General features: G+C 36.7%; 1 protein-coding gene across 5 annotated transcripts in view; it reads left to right on the top strand.

Annotated features, from left to right (window-relative positions):
- Nucleotides 1-27596, top strand: part of gdpd4a (glycerophosphodiester phosphodiesterase domain containing 4a) — a 45741-nt gene that overhangs the window by 16436 nt on the left and 1709 nt on the right. For all 5 annotated transcript variants that reach the window (XM_067419943.1, XM_067419945.1, XM_067419947.1 and 2 more), the window contains 13 exons: nucleotides 677-780; nucleotides 3941-4034; nucleotides 4114-4173; nucleotides 7685-7783; nucleotides 7898-7991; nucleotides 13322-13467; nucleotides 15608-15690; nucleotides 18603-18753; nucleotides 24161-24385; nucleotides 24588-24745; nucleotides 25233-25380; nucleotides 25461-25543; nucleotides 25887-25966. In XM_067419943.1, coding sequence (XP_067276044.1) covers nucleotides 677-780; nucleotides 3941-4034; nucleotides 4114-4173; nucleotides 7685-7783; nucleotides 7898-7991; nucleotides 13322-13467; nucleotides 15608-15690; nucleotides 18603-18753; nucleotides 24161-24385; nucleotides 24588-24745; nucleotides 25233-25380; nucleotides 25461-25543; nucleotides 25887-25966 — 1525 coding nt within the window. The remainder of the gene's footprint in view (nucleotides 1-676; nucleotides 781-3940; nucleotides 4035-4113; nucleotides 4174-7684; nucleotides 7784-7897; nucleotides 7992-13321; nucleotides 13468-15607; nucleotides 15691-18602; nucleotides 18754-24160; nucleotides 24386-24587; nucleotides 24746-25232; nucleotides 25381-25460; nucleotides 25544-25886; nucleotides 25967-27596) is intronic.

Genomic DNA, 27596 nt, shown 5'->3' with positions numbered 1-27596 from the left:
AAATCAAAATCAAACCCATGACCCTGGCTCTGATTATTTTACTACCTTAAAAGCACCAAAACATTCTTCAGTAAATGCAAATGTATTGTTAATTTGATGTTGATTTTAGCGTTAAGATAAGTCAATATGAATAAACCCAGTGCATGCTGGTCTTGATTACATCAACATCAAGCATTTCCATTCACCAGCATATGGTCATATTCTCTCTAAAGGGCTTGTTTCGAGAAGATCTGCGACTATTTTTCCTTTAACTAGAATATCTGCTGAAGCCACTCAATGCTGCTCTACAGAAAGCACTTATCAGTGCATTCCTGTATGTGCTGATTAGTTTTCTTTAAAACACAGCGAGTGCAGCTAATTTCATCGCTTGATGGGCTGCTCTACATCAAGCTGTTTTCAGTGCTGATAAACAAGCTCCCCTTTTTCAGAAGTTGCAGCATGACTCAGAAAGCATCATTCACCGAGTCATTTAAAACCAGCCGAATGACTCATTGCAGTATTGCTGCACGCTGAGCCGGGCCGTCCTGAACAGCTTGAAAGCAACTACTTAAATTGCAAAGTTTGTGTTAGCCTCATGTGATGATTCTATTTGAGCCTTCTCTTGAATTTTTACACTGTTAAGTAACTGTGGTGTGGTGTGGGTGTTATCACAGCTCATGATGGCTCTGTTTTGCAGTTGGAGTGTGGTAGTTTTGCTCTCCTCATCGTAACGTTTTTCCTGACCCTGATATTCCTGTACTTCTGGAGTGAGGCACAGAATGACTACAATGACTTTGACTGGTGAGTGTCTCGGGATGGACAGACAGATGGACTGACATACAATTACAATTTTGGTCTTAAAACCCACCTTTTTAGCAGAGCTTTTAATTGACTTTTAATTGACTTGCTACTTGTTTAATTTATTTTATTTTATTTTTCGGTTTTATTTATTTATTGTTGTTGATTGTTTTGTTTTTGTTTTTAAATTCTGTAGCACTTTGAGATTTTGTTTAATATAAAGTGCATTATAAATAAAATTTATTATTATTATTATTATTATTATTACAATTAGACTGATGGGTCATTTAAAGAAAACTATGCATTTTCTGTGTTCCTATGGCTTACTAATGAAATAATAAAATGTTTTGATTGATTTGATGTATTAGAAGGCATAGAAACTCTTTTTAAAAGAAACTGCAACTTTTTTAATATTATAAATAAGATATTAGGAATGTCCATGTCTATATATATCTTATTTATAATATTAATATTAAAAAAGTTGCAGTTTCTTTTAAAAAGAGTTAGTTTATGTTTATATATATATATATATATATATTAGGGATGCAACAATACAGTTAGTCCATGGTTCAGTAAATACCTCAGTATAACCACGGTGTTCAGTTCGGTTCGTTTTTTTGCTATTCTATTCTTAGGCGACAGGAACAGAAAGAGGTTAAGCATATTGGATAATATAAAATATATATATAAAGATTTACAGTGGAAGCTCAGAGATGTACATTAGCATTTAAGTAGGAAGTTGAATTAATAAATGTAAGCTAAAATTAAAACTACATAGTTTTCAATATACATTGGTTAAAAGCTACTGTAGTAAGTGTTTTTTTTTTTTCAAGGGCAATAAATGATTTTTCTCTGTCTTTTGTTGTTTTATAAACATAGTTTTAGAGGTGAACTGTCCCTTTAAGGACAAGTGCGCTGCTGTCAATTTAAGACCTGCTCGCTTCTCATATACAGATGCAATTTTACTTTCACTTTAGACATAACCGACTGTGTTTATATATGTTAACCTTGTGTGTATTTGACAGTATTAGCGCAATCAGACTACTTAGTCCAGTAATCGCCTGTGTTTGACAGGCTTTAAATGTGCGTACTCAGTGCATTTAAAACTGTGCATAAGCACTCGAATGAAATGTTTAACCGGCAAGGCTTTAAAACGCATGCAAATAATGAACTTTCAAGATTGTGAATAGCTATAGTGTCCCGTGAGTATAACTCTCTGACACCAGCATTTCAAGCATGGCTAAACACTCCCTAACTTTAGTGCATATGATTGGATATTTGCTTATATCAGCGCATAGACTCAGGCAAACTCAAACAGAGCCGAAATAAACTGAAAATATTTCAAATGGAGAGAAATAGAAATAATGAATTAAATACAAGTCGTAGGAGTACACAATCATCTTCATTAAAAGTAAAAACAACTGAATGATCTCACCAGTGCTGTTGCCGTGCTCACTCATATTGCGGTCTTCAAATTTGAAATTAGCTGATGATCAATAAAATCTTACCTGTTGTTTTGACGTGACGTGATGTGAACTCTATTAAATCTGCACACAGTGCGGGGACTGAAGTGTACATTTCATTTCATTTATGTGCCAATGTGTAAATGAAATAGTTTGGATAAATCATAGCTTTGAATTGCACACAGCGCGTGTTCTTCATGTCGTGCTTACCAGTTTGTTTATTAAAGCCAAAATGTGCCTAGATGTCTGCTTTTAAAGTAGCTGGAGCATTTTTAATTACTTGAACTCGTGTCTCTCACCTCCCTCTCCCTGTATGTTACCGCGACAAAGCACGCACGTGACAAATAACATATGACACACTCAACACAGTAACATTATAATCGGTTATGGTCTATATCTAAACCCATATCAAATCGTCCTCGTCTGCATCGCGATACGTTGAAGAATTTATTAATTTCGACACCCCTAATAATAGTCATATTTACCTGTGCCCTTCCGGTCTAACAGGTAGAGGATACAGAAATGTAATAAAGTTATCAAAATTATGAATTAAATTAAAGCTAGAAAAAAAAGTTCTTTAGTCAAGAGTAGTGACTAATTTATTTGTTCCCTTTGCTCTTTGATTAACATTAATGTCACTTTAAGACCTGCCGCTGCTGAACATGACGTGGATCTGACACTCACAACTCTTTAAAGAGGTAGTTCACCCAAAAAGGATAATTCTGTCATAATTTATTTCTTCTGCTGAACACAAAAGAAGATATTTTAAAGAATGTTTGTAACAAAGCAGATTGACAGCAGCAACCATTGACTTCTATAGTATTTTCCCCTAGGTAGTCAATGGTTCCTCTACTACTTGGTTACAAACATTCTTCAAAATATCTTCTTTTGTGTTCAGCAGAATAAAGAAACTCATATGGGTTTGGAACAACTTAAAGGTGAGTTAAACATGACAGAGTTATTTAAAGATGTCATTTAACTAATTTAAGACTGCTCTTATGAGGATACTCAACAAAATACAAATTTTGGCATAATTCATTGTTGTTGCTTGTTCAAGCGTGAAAGAGATTTTGGAGCACTGACTGTGCTCATGATACTGACATGCGTCTTGTCATGTGTGTGACAGAACATTCACAGAGAGCGCATTAACTTTTGTCATGTGGCGCTTGAATGGTTTAAAAGCATTTGCATTAATAAGAGCATAATCATATATTGGATGCCTTGTTAAATGTTTTTAATACATTAAACTGTATCTTATTCGTTAACGTTGACAATGCTAATTTTATTTAGCTTTTTTATTTAAAGCTACTTGCAATGCATTCAAGATATTTAGTCAGTTCATGCATTCACTGGGAAACACATTTTTTTTTTTTTCGCACTAACATTCGGATATTAACATTTTAATAAAATGGCCACAATAAAAATAACTTGTTAGGTTAGCAGATCACTTAAAAGTCCATAAATATCAGCATTAATTCATACCGCTGTTAACACTTTTTCAGACAAGCAAATGCAATAAAGCTTTCAGGATAAAGCTAATTGTAAACAGTTCTTAATCATTCCTTTTTTTTTTTTAATTATTCAGTTATTATTATTATTTTTTCATCTGTCAATTTTGAGATACATTTGGCACCAATCTATGAGAATGACGTAAAGGGAAGAATTGATAGATTTTAAAAATGTGTTCTGTATTTCTGCAGGTTTAACTTCGGGAACATGGGATTCTGGTTCCCGTGGTCAGTGGTGTTGTTGGTGGTTGCTGCCGCCCTCTTCACCTACATCGCCCTCCTACTAGTGAGAACACTGAACAACAACAAAGCATTTCCATCTCTGCTTGTCCTCATAATTAATGTAGTGGTCTTGATGTTTGCAGGTCCTAGCGGTGTGCCTTCTCTCTGAAGGACAGAGGCTTTACCTTCACTGGAGCCACAAGGTGATCAAAGAAACGTCTTTTCATTATTCACTCTACTGTGGATGACGCCTCATCCTGCACATTTGTATTCATTCCATATCTGCGTTACCAGAGAAACAGCTTCATATGATTCGGATGGTGATAAACCTACAAATAACTCATTGTTTTAATCATGGCATTTTTAAGTGTAATTTTGGGGACTGCTGTAAAAATTAATAGATTGTTTATTTTAGACTCCAAAAAAAGACTCCATTTTAGACTAGGTTTTAGGCTCCAAAATCTGCCAAAAGGATATTCAGAAACATTAGGTTGTGCTATAATGAGAAGGTGGGAAAAATCTTATTTTTAGGATAATCTTTTTACTGTTTTAATATTTTGTATTATCTATTATTTTTTGTATTTTCAGTTTTCATTTAAGTTTTAGTAATTTAATTATTTTAATTTATAAACTTTTGTCATTTAAAAATATATATTTCTATTTGGCTTCAATTTATATTTATTTCAATTTAATTGATATTTATTATTTATTTTCAGCTATTTTAAAAACTTAAACTTGTTTGTTAGTAGCTATATATATATATATATATATATATATATATATATATATATATATATATATATATATATATATATATATATATATATATAATATATATATATAATATTTTTTTTCTTCTTCGTATTAATGTACTAAAATATTCATATGGTTAAGTAAGGGATAATGTACACCCAGCCGGTTGTTATCGCAGAATAAACCCCGACAGAGTGATCAGGATCTTGCATCACTCTGAAGGGGTTTATTCTGCGATAAAAACCGGCTGGGTGTACATTATCCCCCTTATTACACGGCTACTAGCACTCAAATAAAAAATTATTAGACACAAAATATTGTCTCGAGATTAAATATTTTATTAGGTCTTACGCAAAGCTTCCGCGAAGGAAAACAGTTCCAACCTGCTTTAAGCCTTTATCTATTGCTGAAGATTTGCCTATGCCCTTGCTAAATGTTGAAAATGAATGCTGAAAGGGTTAGTTCACCAAAAAATGAAACCAAACCTATGATTTACTCACCCTCAAGTTATCGTAGGTGTATATGACATTCTTCTTTCAGACAAATACAATTGGAGTTATATTTAAAAAGTCCAGGCTAACAATAATCCCAGCAGTTGTTGTAGTTGTGTTTGAAGTCCATTAAAAATGCAGCTGTCCGTCAAATAACGTGCTCCACACGACTCCGATGGGTTAACAGAGCCTTCTGATTCGAATCGATGCGTTTGTGTGAGAAAAAGATCTATATTAAAAACGTTATAAATAGGGCCGGGACTCGATTAAAAAAATGAATCTAATTAATTAGAGGCTTTGTAATTAATTAATCGAAATTAATCGCATTTTAATTGCATATAAATATTTGACCTGAGAACAATGAGAAGTAATTTTTCACATGTATTTTTAGTATACCATTGAATAATGACTGAATACATAAGCTTAATCAACAAAATATTGTTTATTTATTTCAGTCCAGCAGACCAGCGCAATGTTTGCCATTAAGTGTAGCAAAAGCATATTTGTGATATCTGAGGCTCAATGTGCTGCGGTGATACCCAAATTCCTTGTTGTATAGCTTGCACACTACCATGCTCTTGACGACGCTTCCATTCTTTCGTTTTTTTAAAACAAAATTTCCCATCCACGGGGCCAAGCAAAGCAGTCTCATCAGCTTCTTCGTTCATGTTCACTCATGCCCTGCGTCTCAATCAGCTCCCTAGTTCACTAGTCAGGGCACTGATCAGGACATAAGTCAATGGGCTGACTCCCTGATCAGTGTACTGAATACTGAACTAGGGAGCTGATTGAAGCTGTGTCTCATTTCAGAAGGCTGCGTCCTCCGGAGGTTGCATTCGAAGAGTGCATAAGGCATAAGGCCGTCTCATTTCTAAAAAGTGAGTAGGACACTCCAACTGCGACCTCCGAATGCATCCTTCTTTCACGGGATTTCGGAGTGTGCATGAGGTGTATCCTTCACGGCTAGAGATAACCCACAATTCTTTGCGTCTCCGTTAACAACCGTCATATTTTTTTTAATATTATATGAAAAAACGGCACCACCGCCAGATATACATGCGAGCGTATGTGTGGTGTTTAAATTAAGTAGTTCAAGCTTTTTTTGTTGTTTTTTTTAAGCTCTATTACCTCAAACAGATAGTTGTGGTAAACAGGATTATAACTGTTTAGTGCATTTTAAACGTTTAGAACAGTACATTGCTGTCAAGACAAGAAACATTTCATAGTCATTTTCAAGTTATAAATAATTTTCATTCATATAACTGGCGTGAGAGCGCAACGTGGCTGAACTTGTTGGCATAGCAACGTGATACTTCCTGCCTGTGTGTCCTACGAAGGACATCTCGTGTAAGTCTGATTGAGGACACTCCGTATACTGCATCCTACACAGGACGTGTCCTCCGGAGGACGCAGCCTTCGAAATTTAACGAAATGAGACACAGCTTGAGAGAGACATGGTTTGTTGTTGTCGTGACTCCGGAGCGAGCGCTAGTTGGTGTTCCAGTATAATCGGTCCGTCGAAACTCATTCATTGAAAAACGTTCCGCGGTGCAAAAATAAGTGTGGTTAATTTTTTTTTTGCGTAATTAATTAACGTATTAAAGTCACGTAATTAATTAATCTTAATTAACGCGTTAAAGTCCCGGCCCTAGTTATAAAGGAAACCTGCCTTGAAGTCTTCCATTGTAACCCACGGCTGTTTAAGCCACAAGATGGCGCCAGCGTTAAGCATAGAAGTAGTACCGGTCAAGATAACTCGTAGTACCCGTATGAGCGGGTGTTATCTGGAAATAATAACGTACCGCTGGAATGCGCGATTGGCCAATCAGAATCAAGTATTTCACAGAGCAGTGTAATAATTTTAGTTAAAGGAACTCGATGATATTACACAGCACCTGAAAATAATCTAACTTCCGTTAACATAACAAAAGTGACAACCTGCTTGCAAAGAGAGAGTGCTGGGGACAATTTTCAGGTGCTGCATCCATGGTACGGCAGCAAAGTTCCTTGATTACACAGGAATGAGACTATAGTTCCTAGCTAAATTGTTCTAGAAAATCACAACTTTTCATTTTCCGTCTGTCCTAGTACATGATGTAACTATACACATCACAACATGTAAATAGAAAAAAGTTGGCGTTATTTTGTCATTTATTGAGCAGTAGGCTAGATGGAGCTATTTATCTCCAGTCTTTATGCTAAGCTAGGCTAGGGGTGGGTGCGTCAGAGTTATGGCATGCACGGAGATGAGAATGGTATGTATGGACTTATCTAACTAAAGGGGGATATGGTTAATAAGCTAAAGTCCCAAAAAGTCGGTGTATTCCTTTAACAATAAAAACAATGCTCTCTCTACTAACTGTGTATGTATGTACAGTATGTATATATGCCCTCCAAGGTAAGTTATATATGTATACATACAACTATGTATGTATGTATGTATCATTTTTTTTTATTTATTTTTACACAGATTGGTATCCTGGTGACTCTTGCTTTCTCTATCAGTGCCACAGCTGTGCTCTCTGACTTACGGAGCAAAGAATGGACAACGCTGCTCCTTTCTTTTCAGGTGGGCCTCTTCACCCACCTAGCAAGTCATTGTGACAATCTGAACAGCTTTCCAATTTACATCAAGTGCATTTCATGCAGTGTGTATTTATCCATTTCCATTTTTGTTGTGCAGGTCACAGCACCCTTTCTTCACCTGGGCGGGGTTTCACTAATGACACTTCTGTCCTGGCCAGTAGCCTTACACTTCTTTCGCATGAACAAGAGAGGTACGTGATCCTGTTTGGTGCTGGCAACAAATGAAAAGGCATTGTGATTCTGGTCATAGCCTATTTTTGCACCTGCTCGAATCAGATTCCACTAACATAAGGGGCCAGTGGATTTTATAGTAGATGTAATTGTCATCACAATGTAGTTAAAAAAATGGATGGCTAAACTGATAATCACGTAATAATAGATAGTAATAGTAATAGTGTTTAACGGCATGACGCAGTGCCACAAGCATTTATTTAACAGACCACCAAATTCCTATTTTTTGTTGTGCTGCACATCAACTCAAGCCACTTTAATTACCCCGTCCATGTAAAGGTGCTGCAAGTGAAGATATTTTTTTGCTCTCTTTAAAGTACGGAGCCCCTCACATGACATACCACCAGAAAGAATACCACCAGCATGTTTTTATTTTTACAATGCCGATTGTTTCAAAGCAGCTTCACGGTGTCACACTGTTGCTGATTCGACTGTGCAGCTGCTCTAGAGAACACAGCGATGTCATCCAGTTCAGTTCAATTATCATATAGTGTCAATGTGAGTAGATCAGTAATATAGTTGAATATTCTGTGTATAATAATTAAATTAGTTTACTAATTAGCCTAGTTACCTTTTTTTAAGTAAATTGTGTGCACAATATAAGAATTTGTTTCCTTTTTTGAGTTGAATCAAAACGTGGGACCAAATTAGCACAACGTGGCCACGATTTAATAAAACGGAAGAACAAATTATTATAATCATGCGCAAGTTTTACTTAAATCAAGGGAATTAATTAGTAAATATTGGCCGTGATTTAATAAAATGAGAGAATGAATTCATAATGCGATATTTTATTCAAAATACAGGTATAACACCTAAAATTATTTAATAAAATGTATTGATATTAACACAGTACATTTGGGCCCTATTTTTGCAGACTCTACAGTTTATTCATTTCAATTAAAATGATTTCATTTAGTTACCAAGGCTAAATATTATAGTGTTTGTTTAAATAAAAGTAGTTTTTTTAAATCTAGCATTTCTGATTTTTTAAATTTCAGCTTTATTTCTATTTGAATAGCAATATTTTAACAGGTTTAGTTTAATTTAGATATCAACACTTATTCATGATATGATTTATCAATTTGTATATATATATGCATGATGTCCATGTAGGTAATTGCAGGTTATACAGTACCACAGTCAGTTACATCATTCCTGCCCAATGGAAATGCCATCATTTTGTTGGTGTCAATGACTTAATTCCATTCAATATCTGTTGTTAACACAGCTATTTGTCATTCCTTTTCATTATGCTGTTAGACTCCAAGACCAAAAGCTTATTCTCGAAAAGCATTGCTCGTCCCTGTCCTCCTTCTCTTCTTTTCTTTTGTCTTTTTTCCTTGCTGATGTTCAGCTGAGTCATGTCTGTGGCTCTCTCACTGCCTTACTGAATGTATGACGAACGAGGCAGAAAGACGAATGCAGGACAGAGGCTAAACTCACACCAGCTGTGTGACGCTCGCCTCCACCCAGAGACCTTCCCTTTGTCCCAACATCCCTCTCTCACAAAGACATCATCTCTCTCTTCTTGAGATGAGCTGTGCCAGTGTAGAGGTGACACAAACTCTTATTACAGGCGACCCAGCGGGTGCTGCAGTAACTAACTGGACCCTGCCTTTTTTATCTTTCTGAATTCCGAAGTTTATTCAGGCTGCTAAATGATTATAGTGGTATTGGCAGGGATAGTGTTTTTTTCTATCTAACTGGTAATGAAGAGGGTTGCTTTGTGGATTTGGCTATGATGGGAAATATGTTGACCTAATTTTGGCTGGATCAGAAAGCTTTTGTAAATGATGGTTGTATGAGTTAGTTATCAATTGTCTGTGGTACTGTATAACCTGCCAATTACCCAGTGGCCATTTCAAATAAATATTTTATTTATAAAAATTTAAAGAGCAAGATTTATTAAATGTACTATTGTTTGTGATTTTAAAACTTTTTGACAATACATCAAAGCATCTGACATAAACTCAAATTTGAAGAAGATTTAGTGAAAGCTATAGAACAATTTTGAAAAAGTAAGCAAGACACAAGAAACTTAAAGGTGCAGTAAGTGATTTTTGAGAAATGCTGTTGAAAGTGGATCTGACTGAATAGACTGTAGAAAGAGATTGCTGAGAGGCATTACAAAAGCGAATAGCTCAGAGGAATATCTCTGGAAAAAGAAGGGTTATGATTAGGCAAGGACACTAGGACCCACGTTAAAGGTTTAGTTAAAAAAATGTTCTTTAAATAAATATTATTGTCGCTTCACAAAATTAAAGACCCACTGAAATCAAAATGGAAGTTTTATAGCTTTTAGTATGACTTTGTTAGCCTTAAAGTTATGAATAAGCTGATGTGTTCCAAAACAATGACACAATTTGCATTTAGGAGACATAACGCATTCAAAACTTAGTCTCTCACTTCAGTTAAAACGAATTGCAGATTTTGATGACATCATCGCAGACTTCACCTTCTCATCACATCTTCTGTCCAATCAAATGCGGTCTAGAATCTAAAGTCCACCCCCTACACTGCTGAAGTTGCGGCTGAAATCGGTCAGTTTGTCACACATTTACTAATTTCTGCATGGTGAACGGTATAGCACACTACATACGAAAGGAAACGATTCAGTGTAAATATGCTTTCAGTTGAGGCGAGTGAAGTTTGTTTTCACGTTACTTTCACGCACCGCGGCAGCGCGAACACACCAACGGCTCTGGTCTAAATTTAGACTACAGACACGAGAGCGCAGCGCGGATCATATACGCGAGTCGGCCCAGAAAAAAAAACATATCGGACCCATTTCAATTCTTCACAGAATGCTGCATTTCAAAGCAATATGGAGGAGATTATGATGAACAGAAAGGCTCTAGTCAAACTGTATATTAACAAAATTATTTTGGCTGTTTCAAAAAAGGGGAGGAGCTGCTAACAGCTGGAGCCGTTTCAGAGGAAATTAAATGGTAAATGGATTGCATTTATATAGCGCTTTCAACGGACCCTATGGCCATCCAAAACGCTTTACATTTTTGCCTCACATTCACCCATTCATACGCAGACGGCGATGTCAGCCATGTAAGGTACCATCCAGCTCGTCGGGAGCAACTGGGGACACCTTGTCACCATGACATCTTGCTCATGGACAACTCGACACTTGGTCAGGTGGAACCGGGGACCGGTGGTTCATTGAACCACCAACCTTCTGGTTTGTAGACAACCTACATGAACCACTGAGCCACTGCCGCCCCATGAAATTACGTCAACATATTGAATAATGCGGCGCATTTCAAGGCACTTCAGTGGGCCTTTAAAGCTACACTATGTAACTTTTTTAGTTTATTCTTAGCTAAAAACACTTAGTTCTTTCAAAAATATATGTGCTCATTTATGTATATTTACTTCTTTCAAGTAATAAATTCTCGTAAGTTTATAATATGCCATTGAAAATACATACGGGTGAGGGGTTCGAATGCCGGTCGCCATGTTGCTCCTCCATCTTGAAAGTACATTAGCCAAAGAGAGACATACCCGTTAAATCAATCTTCGCCTTTCGCGTTTTAACACTCGATGACACCGTGTCAAATGTGAAGATGGGGGTTACCATGTTAATCTTGGACTAAATCGGCCACTGTAGGAGTTAAAACGAAATCAGAATTGAGAGGAACAGAAACATATTATTCACTGGATGGTCATATACCTTTTCACCACTAGATGGGGGAAAATATCACACAGTGTAGCTTTAAGTGTAGCTCCGAAAAGTCTTTAGTTTTATTATATTTATAAAAGAAATATGGGCTGTACCAGGTCTTTCCGGAAAAAAACGAGCGCCTGGAGGCGTATCGTGTGGGCGGAGCTAAAGAATGACGAATGCGCAAAGCGGTGACGTCCTCAAGCGTGGAGAAACCCTTGCTATCGATCTCAGCTAATAGATATGATCCAGAATCTAATTCGGAGGCTGAAATAGAAACAGCAACAGCAGGACGTCCGTCTTTGTGGTATGTACTGTATTTAGTGGCCTGTCAACATTTGTGTGTCTTTACTCGCAGTTTATGAGGACATGATTCGGTTTATGGACTATTGTATGGGACTATACCTTAGCAGTAGCAAGCAAAACGGTTTTGCACGTCAGACTAGTGTAACGTTATACATAGAACAGCAATGAAGTCCGTTAGCGCGTTTGAATGACGAAGCACGCGATCGTGTCGTTTACTGATGTTTACTCACGCGACAATAAGCAACAGCACAGATATTTGAAGCAGTTTTACTCACCGGCTGCTTCCAAAGCAGGACCGAACTTTTATCGCTGGGACCGCTCCGTCAAAAACACACTTCTTGGAGTGTGGAGATCCACTTTGCGATGCGATGTTGTGAAGCTTCCCGTCATTTCTGTGTTCAAATGCAGCGCTGCCTTCCCGGAATGCTGTGCTGAAGCGTTGAAGTCGCTTGATGTCAAAGTGGAGGAATGAAGTGGAGCGCGGCGCGGACTATAACCGACATAAGTGTTCACGGACGACTGGATCTGCAGCTTGAGAGCAGTGTTTACGGCCGCGCATTTCCTTTCTCGCTTTAGTCACGCGCGTGCGCACGCACCCTACGTGGAGAAGAGCCCGTACGGCCCATAAAAGGACCTTCCGTTCTATTAACGTCAAGTCGAGCCATACTCGAAAAAAAACTCTCCGAAACTTGTGAGAAACCGGAAGGAGTATTTTTAACACAGAAATACTCCATCAAACTCCAGAAATCAATAGTGTTTATCAGAACTTTCTTACTGCACCTTTAAAATTGACATGTCCCAAGGAATCAGACCTGGGACATTTAATTTTGGTTAGAACTAAAAATGTATATGAAACTGTTGGTGGCAATAGAAGACTGGACCCAAAATTGAAACCTGGAATATTGAGGCCATCCCTAATCAGTGTGCAAATCAGAACTACAGGCTGACAGCCTTCCACCTGAAGAAGTATAAGGATCCTTATTAAAAATGCCCCATATACATTTACATTTACGCATTTGGCAGACGCTTTTATCCAAAGCGACTTACATTGCATTAATTTCACATTCATTCATTTTTTTTTACATTATTGTCAGTTCTTGCTTTCCCTGGGAATCGAACCCATGACCTTGGTGTTGCTAGCGCCACACTCTACTGGTTGAGCTACAGGAAAGCATTATATATAAATTAAATTCAATGTATTATAAATTGCTACATTTAAATTGGTGTGTAATAAGTTTTTGCAACAGTTGGATTTGTCTTATAAGTTTTTGCATTTATTCATTAAGGAGTATCATGTGTGTGTTTCAGTGAGGCAGGTGGCTATCCTCAGTTTGTATTTGGGGGTTCTCTTCGCCCTGTATCTGGTGCCGTTGGGCATGTATTCCCCCTGCATCAAAGAGGATGGCACGCTGGGGCCAGCACCCACCCTTTTCGGGCATAGAGGAGCCCCCATGGTGTGTTATTTTTACCTCCCGATATTTTAAGATCCCTGTTGTGTAATCCTGAAAGAACACATGTGGATTTTGTGTGGGTTTAAGTCAGCATGCCATTTAAAATCAATGTCTGTTTGACTTGAAACCAAAACTGGATATAGAATTTATTTCTGACTCTAATTGGAATATATATACAGTCTTGTTCAAAATAATAGCAGTACAATGTGACTAACCAGAATAATCAAGGTTTTTCGCATATTTTTTATTGCTACGTAGCAAACAAGTTACCAGTAGGTTCAGTAGATTCTCAGAAAACAAATGAGACCCAGCATTCATGATATGCACGCTCTTAAGGCTGTGCAATTGGGCAATTAGTTGAATTAAAAGAAAGGGGTGTGTTCAAAAAAATAGCAGTGTGGCATTCAATCACTGAGGTCATCAATTTTGTGAAGAAACAGGTGTGAATCAGGTGGCCCCTATTTAAGGATGAAGCCAACACTTGTTGAACATGCATTTGAAAGCTGAGGAAAATGGGTCGTTCAAGACATTGTTCAGAAGAACAACGTACTTTGATTAAAAAGTTGATTAGAGAGGGGTAAACCTATAAAGAGGTGCAAAAAATGATAGGCTGTTCAGCTAAAATGATCTCCAATGCCTTAAAATGGAGAGCAAAACCAGAGAGACGTGGAAGAAAACGGAAGACAACCATCAAAATGGATAGAAGAATAACCAGAATGGCAAAGGCTCAGCCAATGATCACCTCCAGGATGATCAAAGACAGTCTGGAGTTACCTGTAAGTACTGTGACAGTTAGAAGACGTCTGTGTGAAGCTAATCTATTTTCAAGAATCCCCCGCAAAGTCCCTCTTTTAAAAAAAAGGCATGTGCAGAAGAGGTTACAATTTGCCAAAGAACACATCAACTGGCCTAAAGAGAAATGGAGGAACATTTTGTGGACTGATGAGAGTAAAATTGTTCTTTTTGGGTCCAAGGGCCACAGGCAGTTTGTGAGACTACCCCCAAACTCTGAATTCAAGCCACAGTACACAGTAAAGACAGTGAAGCATGGAGGTGCAAGCATCATGATATGGGCATGTTTCTCCTACTATGGTGTTGGGCCTATTTATCGCATACCAGGGATCATGGATCAGTTTGCATATGTTAAAATACTTGAAGAGGTCATGTTGCCCTATGCTGAAGAGGACATGCCCTTGAAACGGTTGTTTCAACAAGACAATGACCCAAAACACACTAGTAAACGGGCAAAGTCTTGGTTCCAAACCAACAAAATGAATGTTATGGAGTGGCCAGCCCAATCTCCAGACCTTAATCCAATTGAGAACTTGTGGGGTGATATCAAAAATGCTGTTTCTGAAGCAAAACCAAGAAATGTGAATGAATTGTGGAATGTTGTTAAAGAATCATGGAGTGGAATAACAGCTGAGAGGTGCCACAAGTTGGTTGACTCCATGCCACACAGATGTCAAGCAGTTTTAAAAAACTGTGGTCATACAACTAAATATTAGTTTAGTGATTCACAGGATTGCTAAATCCCAGAAAAAAAAATGTTTGTACAAAATAGTTTTGAGTTTGTACAGTCAAAGGTAGACACTGCTATTTATTTGAACACACCCCTTTCAACTAATTGCCCAATTGCACTTAAGAGCCTTAAGAGTGTGCATATCATGAATGCTGGGTCTTGTTTGTTTTCTGACAATCTACTGAACCTACTGGTAACTTGTTTGCCACGTAGCAATAAAAAATATACTAAAAACCTTGATTATTCTGGTTAGTCACATTGAACTGCTATTATTTTGAACAAGACTGTATATATATATATATATATATATATATATATAAATATATATATATATATATATATATATATATATATATATATATATATATATATATATATATATATATATATATATATATATATATATATATATATATGTATGTGTGTGTGTAAATATATATATATATATATATATATATATATATATATATATATATATATATATATATATATATATATATATGTGTGTGTGTGTGTATGTTTGACCATTAATTGAAATATTAAACATTTGAATACAATTACATTGGTAAAGACTCAAATTGGTTGTCGAAAGATTTGATGTTGTTGAATCTTTTCAAACAGCTTGCACCAGAAAATACCATAATGTCCTTTGAGAAGGCTGTAGAAGCAGGAGGAGAGGGACTGGAGACGGACGTCACAATCAGGTGAGCATCTGATCAGTAATAGAAGCATCCCTAGGCATTCAAGTGGTTATAGATCATGGCGCTTACAAAGCCACGGTCTTAGGTTTGAATCCAAGGGAATGTGTGATCTAATATAATGTATACCTTGAATGCAATACATGTCGCTTTGGATAAACGCATCTGCCAAACCCAAATGCATAAATATAAAAGCCATATGCACAGCACAGTAGGCTTTTTCTGTGATGTACACTATAAATATTCAAGAAAATGTAAAGACATGATTGTGATATCTAAAACTAATCTATTTCTCTAAATCATGCAGCTTTATTAGAAACCTCATTTATTTCTAAGGTAGCTTTCACCGAAAATGCAGTCTTCTGCAAATTCTACAAATGGCGATTCTGAATATATTTGTTGTAGATTTCAATCAGTTGATGCTGCCGAACAATAAAAAAGATTAAAAACTAAATATAAAAATTGGCTGTGTTGTCCAATATTTGTGTGATTTTTTTTTTTTTTTTTTTTTTTTTTACTGGAGTATTATATTGTTAACACTTTACAATAAGCTTCTATTTGTTACCATTTGTGAACTGCCTTAGTTAGTTAGTTAGTTGGCATTAGTCCATGTTGTACATCTTGCATGTACTTCCTATAGTAATAACAGTAAATTATGCATAATTATAAGCAACTAAACCTAACCCTAATGTTAATTATGTAGTAAGTACAGGTTGTCAATTAAAAATAGTACTTATTTGTATAATTATTGTGTAATTACATTGTAACACCTTAAAGTGTAACCAAAAATATTTTTAAAGCTTTTATTATTCTTGGTTAAATGTTTTCCACATTTACTGATATTGAAAGTTAAAATATAATTTAATGCTCTAAAATGAACTTATAATTTTTTTTTATTTCTCTTAACAAAGGTTAATAAATCATTTAACAAATATATTGCTCATTGTTAGTTAATGCATTAGTGTGCATAGTTAAAGGCTTCAGCGCTGGGAAAAATGAATCTATATTTAAACTGGGTCATTAATGTAGTAGAAATGTGAAATTATTTTTGAATTTGATGCCTTCTAGACTGAGAAAAGACAGAAAATGTATTTTTGTCTCATGGGGATGAAAGACAACAATTCCCAGAAGGCTTCACTGCCCTACGAGGCCACTCCCAAAGCCACTGCTACTAAATCACTGTACTGAGGTGGAGAACAGACAGTACAATTAAATACTGAACGTGTCTGTTCAATATAATGAGTCGCTGCGCGAGTGTCACAGCACTAATGCTGCAGGAGTCAGATTACATTCACCATCATGAATGAGCTGAATCTATCAATCAATCAATCAACTTTATTTAAATAGCGCTTTTACAATCACGATTGTGTCAAAGCAGCTTCACAGTGTCAAACAGGATAATATTGCAACAAAATTAAAAGCTTTGAATGAGCTCTCCTGATGAGAGCTGAGCTAATCGTGACCGCGCTCGTGGCATATACATTCACAACGCGTGTTCAGTCTGCCGTGTTTTCAGTTCATGCCTTTGGAAGCTTAACTTTCATAGAAATTAATTTGAGAAGTTGAAACACTTACATTGCTCAGCATAGCTCCGTTTACATGAATGCCTGCAGCTGGGAGCTGAGCTGTGAGTGCGATCTGCCCCCCCCCCCCCCATTTGCGGGTTGAAAACATGTAGAAATGACTCCCTTTGCTGGCTGTAGTCTTTAGCCTTTGGCCAAAAATTCCTCCGATGATGCATATTCATGATATTTGCGTCATGGAGGAATTTTTCCAGAAATAAAATGCATAAATCTCTTGTCTCAGGAGGATATGAGAGGGGGAAGCACAATCATTTGAATATACTCCAGGGTTTCTACTGATACAAAGCCATATGCTAATCGCTGAAGTAACCCTTTAATGCATTGTAAATTGTTACATTGTTATTTTAGCAAAACCTTAATAAACTTAAAAGTCTATTAGAATCCATTGTAAGTAGAGTCTCTTGTACACTTAAAGTGAGCAGCATTATTTGCTTGTTGCTGCCTATGAAAAGTGTTTTGGATCAGTCAGATATGAGGTTACAGAAACCTTTTGTAGTTCCTTCAAGGTCATTTCCTCTGGACAAAGGTCTGCTTTAGCCAAGAGGAGTAAAAAATACAGATCTGATGCTAATGGCTCGTGGATGAGTCACTGCTCTCAGGTTAAGGTGATTAGCCGAACACTAATCCTGTTAGCTCTCTCATCTTTACTGCATGAGCTACGGGAAGCTTTCTATGAAGCATGGATGAATATGCGCAAGCGATGTTATCTATTTGCAGCTTATGTTATGCAGGTTTGATGACTCGACCCAGTCAGTGCTGTATATATCAGCCATGTCTGACACATGTGGCGCTTCCACAGCATTTTAAACCCCCTTTTTATCTACAGTAATGGAACAAATACAAATAATTATATTTTTCAGGCCAATATAACACATTAGTATTATCATACAAATCAGTGTTGTTATTGTTAACTAACAAGTTGCTTGACTTGGTAACTAACTGAAATAAAATGTTATAGTGGAAAAGAAATGCACTACTAAAATTGATTAAAAAAAAAAAAAAAAGTTAAACATTAAAAAATACAATAAAGCATGTCACAAAATTACTAAAATGATATGAACGTACTGAAAATAAAAAACTATAAATACAAAAATAAAAGCTAATTTAAAGATTTGTTATGAATCAACTAGAGGCGAGTTGAACTGAACACATGCAGATTTATTCGAAACATATGGATTTCTTGAACAAAGACCTGATTAGAACAATTTATTAGAACTTTAGATTAGAACTTTGTTTGATTTGGTTTTAACAAACTGAATTTGATTTCACAGAATGCAAAAACAGCTGCCTTCCTATTTGAGCAAGCTAAAATTCACTTAATATTCCTCTCTGCAGTTATGATGGCATCCCGTTCCTGATGCATGACAGCACACTGAGGAGGACAACAAATGTGCATGAAGTGTTTCCCAACCGGACGGATGCCCCTGCGGCAATGTTCACCTGGGCCGAGGTGGAGATGCTAAGTGCTGGATCCTGGTTTCTTCAGGTAATGATCCAGCATCATTGTTTCTGCCGATGAATCAGCAGTCATATAAATACACTGCTCAAAAAAATTAAAGGAACACTTCAGATCTCAATGGAGAAAAATGTCATGCTAAATTTTTTATACTAATATGGACAGGGAAATGTGTTCGGAATGAAAGGATGCCACATTGTTTGATGTAAACGAATATTATCAACCTACATAGGACTAATTTCAAAGACACCCTGAAAATCAAAGTGAAGAAATTATGCACAACTCCATTTTGCTGAAATGTCATTGCAGCAACTTAAAATGGTACTCAGTAGTTTGTATGGCCCCCACATACTTGTATGCATGCCTGACAACTTCAGGGCATGGTCCTAATGAGACAACAGATGGTGTTCTGGGGTATTTCCTCCCAGATCTGGAACTCAGCATCACTAAGCTCCTAGATTGTCTGAGGTGCAACCTGGCGACGGCCAATGCACCGAAACACAATTTCCCAGAGGTGTTCTATTGGATTTAGGTTAGGTGTGCGTGAGGGCCATTCAATAGTATCAATTCCTTCATCCTCCAGGAACTGCCTGCATACTCTTGCCACATGAAGCCAGGCATTGTCGGCTGCTGCCGTTGAGCTGGATGATGCCTTACATGGCTGACATCGCCGTCAGTGTATGAATGGGTGAATCTGAGGCAAAATGTAAAGCGCTTTGGATGTCCATTGGGTCTGTTGCTATGGGGTCTGTTGCTATATAAATGCAGTCCATTTACCATTTACCATTGTCATGCACCAGGAGGAACCCAGGACCCACTGCACCATTGTAGGGTCTGACATTGGGTCCAAGGATTTCAACCCGATACATAATGGCAGTCAGGGTGCCATTGTCTAGCCTGTAAAGGTTTGTGCTGCGTCCCTCCATGGATATGCCTCCCTAGACCATCAGTGAGTGCGTTTACATGCACACCAGTAAGCTGATAGCTCCAAAAAATTAGCTTATTGAAATAACCAGTTTTCCCCGTTTGCATGCAAACCAGTAAATGGACAACACAATTAAACCGCGTTTACATGACTATTTATAAACCGGGTTATTTCCTTGTAGTGCCGTCAAAAAGAATAATGTCCGTATATCTGACTGAGTTTTTCACATGTTATGTCATTTGTGATGTTAAATAAAGTGTGCGTCGTGTCAGCGGGAGATTTACGGCTCATAATATGAGCCGTAAATCATGCACATTTAAAATTGATTACCCCTTATGCAGTTATGCAGCGTTTTGACTGAACCTCTTCTAGGCTACTTCTGCTGCATGAGAAAAGAGAACACCTCTTTACAATTTTCTGCCTCTTAAACAAGTCTGCGTTTGTGATATATGTCCTTATTTCATGCAAAACGCTAGCTCGCTCTGTCTAGATGCGTTTAAATCTGCTGTAAGTTTGCGTTTTTGTCACCTATCACACATACGCACTTCAATAAGCTGACAGAAAGCAGGTTACTGTGTTTACATGCAGTGCGAAATCGAGGTAAGAGGCAAAAAACTACCTGTTCCGACCGGTTTATGCTTACGCCGTTTATGACATTACTCCGATAAAAGAAAATGGGTTACCGCGTTTACATGACCATATCATTGTCGGATTTTTGGGCATAATCGGCTTAAGAACCCACCACCAAACCAGTCATGCTGAATGATGTTACATATAGCACAACATTCTCCACGGTTTCTCCAGACCCTTTCACATCTGTCACATGTGCTTAGGCTGAACGTTCTCTCATTTGTGAAAAGCACAGGCTGCCACTGGCAAACCTGCCAATTCTGGTGTTCAATGGAAAATGCCAATCCAGCTCCACGGTGCTAACCAGGGAGCACAGGGCCAACTAGAGGATGTCAGGCCACCCTCATGATGTCTGTTTCTGATTCGTTGGTCAGAGACATTCACACCAGTGCCTTGCTGGAGGTCATTTTGTTGGGCTCTGGCAGTGCTCATCCTGTTCCTCCTTGCACAAAGGAGCAGATACCGATCCTGCTGATGGGTTATGGACATTCTACGGCCCTGTCCAGCTCTCCTAGAGTAACAGCATGTCTACTGGAAACTTCTCCATGCTCTTGAGACTGTTCTTGCAGACACAGCAAACCTTCTGGCAATGGCACGTATTGATGTGCCATCCTGGAGGAGATGGACTGCCTGTGCACCCTTCGTAGAGTCCAGGATCGCTTCATGCTACCAGTAGTGACACTGACCCTAGCCAAATGCAAAACTAGTGAAAACTCTCAGAAAAAATGAGTAGGGAAAGAAAATGTCAGTGGCATCCCCCTGTAAAACCATTCCTGTTTTGGGGGTCTTTTCATTGTTGCCCATCTAGTGAACCTGTTGTTAATTTCATTAACACCAAAGTAGCTGAAACTGATTAACTGTTTAACTGACTTGATGCTATTCTCTGATTGAAAATGGTTCCTTAAATTTTTTTTGAGCAGTGTATTGATGTGCATAATGCTATGTTAGCTTCATACTACAACAAAAATTATAATGCAGTGCACATCCATATATGTGTTGGTTCTTGGCCCCTTAATTAAACTCAGAATCCCTTTTAAATCCCTGTGTGGAATCAACTGGGATTAAAGGATTCTGGCTGGAATTAGGCTTTGCTAGGAGGTGCCTTGCGTCACTGTTCAAACACTGAGACATATGACTAACTGCCGATGCTCAACCTAAACGTTTAAAGTTCAATAGAGGCAGTTATTCATGGCTTTAATGAACTAAGATGTTTGTGTGTTGTAGTTTAAAGGTGTATAATGCACCATTTTGAGCTCCCAATATGTTGGATCTTACAATCAGTCCAGTGGCGGTTCTAGGATTTTTCTGTAACGGGCCATTAAGGGGCCACATGTTACATTCAGGGGCCACATACAATCAATCAATCAACTTTATTTATATAGCGCTTTTACAATCACGATTGTGTCAAAGCAGCTTCACAGTGTCAAACAGGATAATATTGCGACAAAATTAGATTTGGCTGTACAGTCGTTCTGGAGAAAACAGTGATGTTATCAGTTTATTTTAATTTATCATATAGCGACAATGTTGGCAGATCAGTATTATAGTTTATAGAATTAAATAAGACCTAATTCATACATTTTATTTGTATAATATGATTTTATTCTTTTTATGATGTAACGAGTACATCAGGTGTTATGGGAAGTGTTCCCGGTTCCGGCTGACCTAGTTAATGCAGTCTAACAATCATTCAATTGAATTGAATAGTGAAAGTTAAAAATGTTCTATGTGTATGCCATAATAAAGAGATGTGTTTTTAGTCTAGATTTAAACTGACAGAGTGTGTCTGCTTCCCGAACAATGCTAGGAAGACTATTCCACAGTTTAGGAGCTAAATAGGAAAATGATCGACCGCCTGCAGTTGATTTAGATTTTCTAGGTATTATCAACTGGCCAGAGTTGTGAGACCGCAATAGACGTGATGGAGTATAATGTGTTAAGAGCTCGCTTAAGTACCGGGGAGCTAAACTATTTAGTGCTTTGTAAGTAATAAGCAAGATTTTAAAATGTATGCAATGTTTAATAGGGAGCCAGTGCAGTGTTGACAGAACTGGACTAATATGATCATACTTCCTGGTTCTAGTAAGAACTCGAGCTGCTGCATTTTGGACCAGCTGGAGTTTGTTTATTAAGCGAGCAGGGCAACCACCCAGTAGAGCATTACAATAATCTAGCCTTGAGCTCATGAACGCATGTACTAACTGTTCAGCATTTTGCATTGAAAGCATGTGCCATAATTTAGATATATTTTTAAGATGATAGAATGCGGTTTTACAGATGCTAGAAACGTGGCTTTCAAAAGAAAGATTGGTATCAAAGAGCACACCCAGGTTACAGGGTGTACAGGGTACATTCGCCAATTTTGCTTTATTGTAGCCTAAAAAGTTTTTTTTTTGTTTTTATGAAAAAATAATAATAAAAAAAGAGGCAGAGACTGGTGTTTTATTGGCATATTTCATTTTATTGTAGCTTAAAATGTGTTTTTTTTTTTTTATTAGAAAATTTTATGACATATTTTGTTTTATTGTAGCCTAAAGTTTTCCTTTTATTATGAAAAAAGAGGCAGAGACTGGTGTTTTATGACATATTTCGTTTTATTGTAGCCTACAATATACGTTTCTCAGTACTTAGTACGCAAACTTCTGATTTCCGACCGTGTAATCAGACTTGCCAAGTTCGACTGAAGAACGAAGTCTCGTGGATGGCAGGACACAAGTCAAGTAGGCTACTCTGCTAATGGAACAGCAGCGTTCTCGAAGGTGTCACTCAATGTATATACCGTATGTATATTTTAGGCTACAATAAAACTAAATGTATGATAAAACACTACTCTACCTCTTTTCATTTTCATAAAATAAAAATTTAAAATTAAACACAGCCACACAAATGTAGTGCAGGTAATGCATTATCTTCACTGCATGTAACAAATTTAAATATAAAAAATGTATTAGTTAACATGAACCATGAACAACAACTTTCTTGTTCACCATTACTTAATCTTTGTTAACATTATAAAAATACAGCTGTTCATGTTAGTTCACAAGTCAATTAACTAATGTTAATAAGATTTTAATAAAGTATTAGTAAATGTTGAAATTAACTTTAACAAAGATAAATTAATGCTTTAGCAGTTCATTATGACTTCATGTTAACTAATGTTAATTAACAAAGCGAACAATTTAGTCAAAAAGAGTTAGTGCTATCTACAACGGTTAAGTTATACCTAAAAATATAAAACTTCAGCCAAATTGATCTGCCAAGGAACAAATTATAGATTCATGAGACCAAAGATCGCCAGTTAGATCTACACAAAACAAATAATATCTAAATATCTCAAGACGAATATATAAAGAACGATTAGCCGAAGAAAGGCTGCTCTCGCCGGGTTTACGAGCGCTGAGCACCCGATGAACGACTGGATCTCACAACTCCGAGAACGCCAGATCAAGGCGTTATAAATAAACCACAGATTTGAGCTTTAAACAACTACATTCTCGCCTGAAAAGGACTTTAAACTAGATTTTGTCACATTAACAGTAGTATTTTTAAATTACGCAGGATTTCTCCTCCTATTGATGCTAGCAAGACCTCTGCTTCTTCTCCCAAGTTAGATCGACACATTACTGCCGCGAGTGCCGTCAATTGTTTGGGGGTGGAATTGCATCAGTGATCGTTGTGAAGAATTCCCTGGTTGCTCTTCTCTTCGACGATTGACGGAAAGGGGGCCAATCAGATTTCAGCACCTGTGGCCCCGCCTCTAGAACCACCCCTGAATTAGTCTATAAAACGGTTGTCATATTGCATGTATTATTGATTTGCCAAGACTGTAAGGTGATGAACTCAAGTTAACCAATCTTCTCCCCTCTCGCTATCTCCTCTCAGAGGGATCCTTTCGGCACAGCCTCCTCTCTTGATCTAGATGAGAAGGTTCGGGTCCAGAACCAGACGGTACCAACACTGAAAGAGTTCCTGAATCTGGCCGCTCAGCATGAGAGACTGGTGATCTTTGATCTCAGACGGCCGCCCCGAGGCCACCCGTACAGGGACACATGGATCACTCGCACCCTGGAGGTCATGCACAACGAGTCCTTCATTAACTCCAGCCAGGTAGTTCATAAGCCCTATCGGATGCTGACTTTTTCTTCTAACCTTAAACAATGGCATTATAATGTCATGTCATGTAACCTCATGACATTTCGTGTTTCCATTATTAACTGTTCTAAACAAAATAGAAAAAAGGAGCTGAAACGGTGATATAATTTTTTTTTTGTATGGTGTGTGGTTTTTTTTTGGGCCTGTTTTCTGGTAGGTGCTTTGGCTGCCGGCCGATCAGAGGAATCTGGTACAGGAGCTGGATCCAAATCTCCAGCAGACGTCTGGAGATCACGCATCTATAGAGGAGCTGCAGGAGGAACATATAGTCCGACTCAATCTCCATTACAGCTACATGTCACAGGAGCAGATTAGGTATGTAGGGTGTGTGATTTATTGCAGGTGATTACTGCCACTTGTCAAGGAATCTTTTTTTATGTGACAGATTTTAGTAAGACCGCTCTAGAGGGCTGTTTTGACTGCACAGCACACCAATAATATACTTTTTATTTTTTATTAATTATTTTAATTTCACAATATTACTGTTAATATTAAATAATAATGTTTCCAAAGTTTTGGTTTGTACTGTATATAATATTTAGTGTTAAATAATTTTGTAATTATATATAAATCTACTGAAAACAAAGATGTACATATTTCCTCTGAAATATAAACAATGCATCCTCAACAATTGTTGATTCTCTTTCTCTCTTTTGTACCTTGAAAGCACAAACAAACGCAGTCATCAGTTGTTCTGAGTTTTTCTCTGTTATTTTTGCTATTCCTCTTTTGCTTCCTATTATGAAACTTCTTAATACTGTCCGCTAAACTGAACCTCTCCTGAATGTGATTCTGATTTCAGAAAGTATGCCTCAGTGAATATCAGCACTAACCTGTATGTTATCAGTCAGCCGTGGTTATATTCATTGGCGTGGTGCGCCGGTGTTCATTCGGTCACTACGAACGCTCTGCACATCCTCAAGAACCTGCAGCGCCCCCTGTTCCTCATGGTGAGTTGAGCCTAGCATCGAGATCACAAATATTAGACTCTATGATTCAGAAGACAATGACGATTGTTTTCCTCACACAGACTCCAGATAAATACAGTTTGATGTGGATCCTGACAGATATAGTCTCTGCTTTCTTCATCACAGCTATTTTCATATTCCACTGGTGAGTTCTGCTTCAGCTAACCAGCCTCTAAGATGCTTTTTAGTTTCAAAGCCTAATCAAACATGCATGCATGACACGTTTAAGTATTTGTGGTTTGTACTGTCAATGTCCCAGTATTTGGACAATTGGCACACTTTTTTATTGCCTCTTTCCCCATCACACATGTGTGATAATCATTTTAAATTAGGTATCATTTGAAAGCATGCTCATTTTTTGTGATATCAACTTCACATAACTTCAACGTTCTTCCCAAAAATTTGAATTGAAAGTGTAAAGAGGAAACGTGTCAACGTTATGTTTGTTGTGATATGATACATTCAGCGTGCAATATTTCCCTCTCCAGGTGGCGTGAGCGAGGCTTACCTTTCTGGTCTGGTAGTAGACAGGTGAATGAAAATGGACCGTACAGCAAGTTTAGAACTGGTAAGTAATTCATTTTTAGCTTTAAGTCTCTCATTGGTCCCGTTTTTGGCAAGCAGTCCTGCATGTGCTGTCCTGATTGGTGGCTATTTTCAGAATGGCAGTCGATCATACTACTGTTTTCAAATCTTCAATCTGTAATATACAACAGACCACACTGTACACACTGTATGAGATACTATATTATTGGTGAGCCTCAATCCTCATTGCCAGTTATTTTATCAAATGACAAATGTATATGCAAAATAAGCATATTTATTTCTGAGATGATAATTGGACACCACTCATTGAATCACTCGTACAACATAAAAAGTGGTCATAAAAGTCATATTAGTGGGTGAATTGTTTATTTTTGCCTATTGTACACTTAAAAATAAAAAAGCAGTTCACAGTGTATACTACACAATAAGACTTTCCATTCTGAACACAGCAACGTGTGTGTGTGTGATGTTTGATATGTCACATGTATTATGTACAGGTTCTTCTCAAAAAATATTGAAATATTATAAAACTGAAATATTTCAGGTCTTTTATTGTTTTAATACTGTTGATTTTGGCATACAGCTCATGAAAACCCAACATTCCTATCTCAAAAAATTTGCATATCATAAAAGGGTTCTCTAAACGAGCGATTAACCTAATCATCTGAATCTACTAATTAACTTTTAACTTTCTAACTGACTTTTTTTGTATTAAAAACACTTATCTTTTATTGGTCGGATGAAATATGCAAATTTTTTAGATTGAATTTTAGGTTTTTATGAGCTGTATGCCAAAATCATCTGTATTAAAACAATAAAAGACCTGAAATATTAGAGTTGGAGTGCAATGAATCTAAAATATATGAAAGTTTAATTTTTATCATTACATTATGGAAAATAATGAACTTTATCACAATATGCTAATTATTTTTAGAAGGACCTGTATATAGTACCTGATACATTTTACATATAAAATATTGTGTATATACACACACGCACATATATAGCTTGTATAGCTTATATAGTGTGTATACATGTTTATTATACCATATTAAACTGTATATAAAAAAATCATATTTAAATAGCTATATAAACTAGAGATATTAAATATATAAGTCTGAAGTGAGATTAAAATCTAAATGATCAAACCAGGGTTTCGGTGGGGTTCATTTGTTTCAGGGAAAACTAATAATTATTAAATAATGATAATTTAAAATTAAATATTGTTTAAATGAAAACGCTCAAAATAAATATAACATTAAATAAATAAAATACTTAACTAAAATAACATTGCTTGAAGCCCCCTTGAGGTTTTATTTTGGTTTGATTTTTATAGTTGTATATTTAGAATTAGCTTTTTATTTAAAAAATATTATGTTAATTTTAATTTAATTTTTAGTCATTTCATCATGTGCTTTGATTTATTTTTATTTCAGGTTTAGCTTTAGTTATAGTTTTTATTTATTACAATTATTTCAGTTTATTGCCAAGGCAAGATTTCTAATATCATTTAGTTTTTTTTAAACTAAATATTAATATTTTATTTTATTTTATTTCAGCTTTATTTCAGTTACCGAGTTGTTTTTATTGGTGTTAGGTAACGATACTAATCCTGGCTTCATGTAAATATTTTGATTAAAGTGCTTCATCTG

The sequence above is a fragment of the Pseudorasbora parva genome, chromosome 16 (assembly GCF_024679245.1).
Source record: "Pseudorasbora parva isolate DD20220531a chromosome 16, ASM2467924v1, whole genome shotgun sequence".
NCBI classification, from domain to species: domain Eukaryota; kingdom Metazoa; phylum Chordata; class Actinopteri; order Cypriniformes; family Gobionidae; genus Pseudorasbora; species Pseudorasbora parva.
This window is presented reverse-complemented; position numbering and strand designations above follow the sequence as displayed.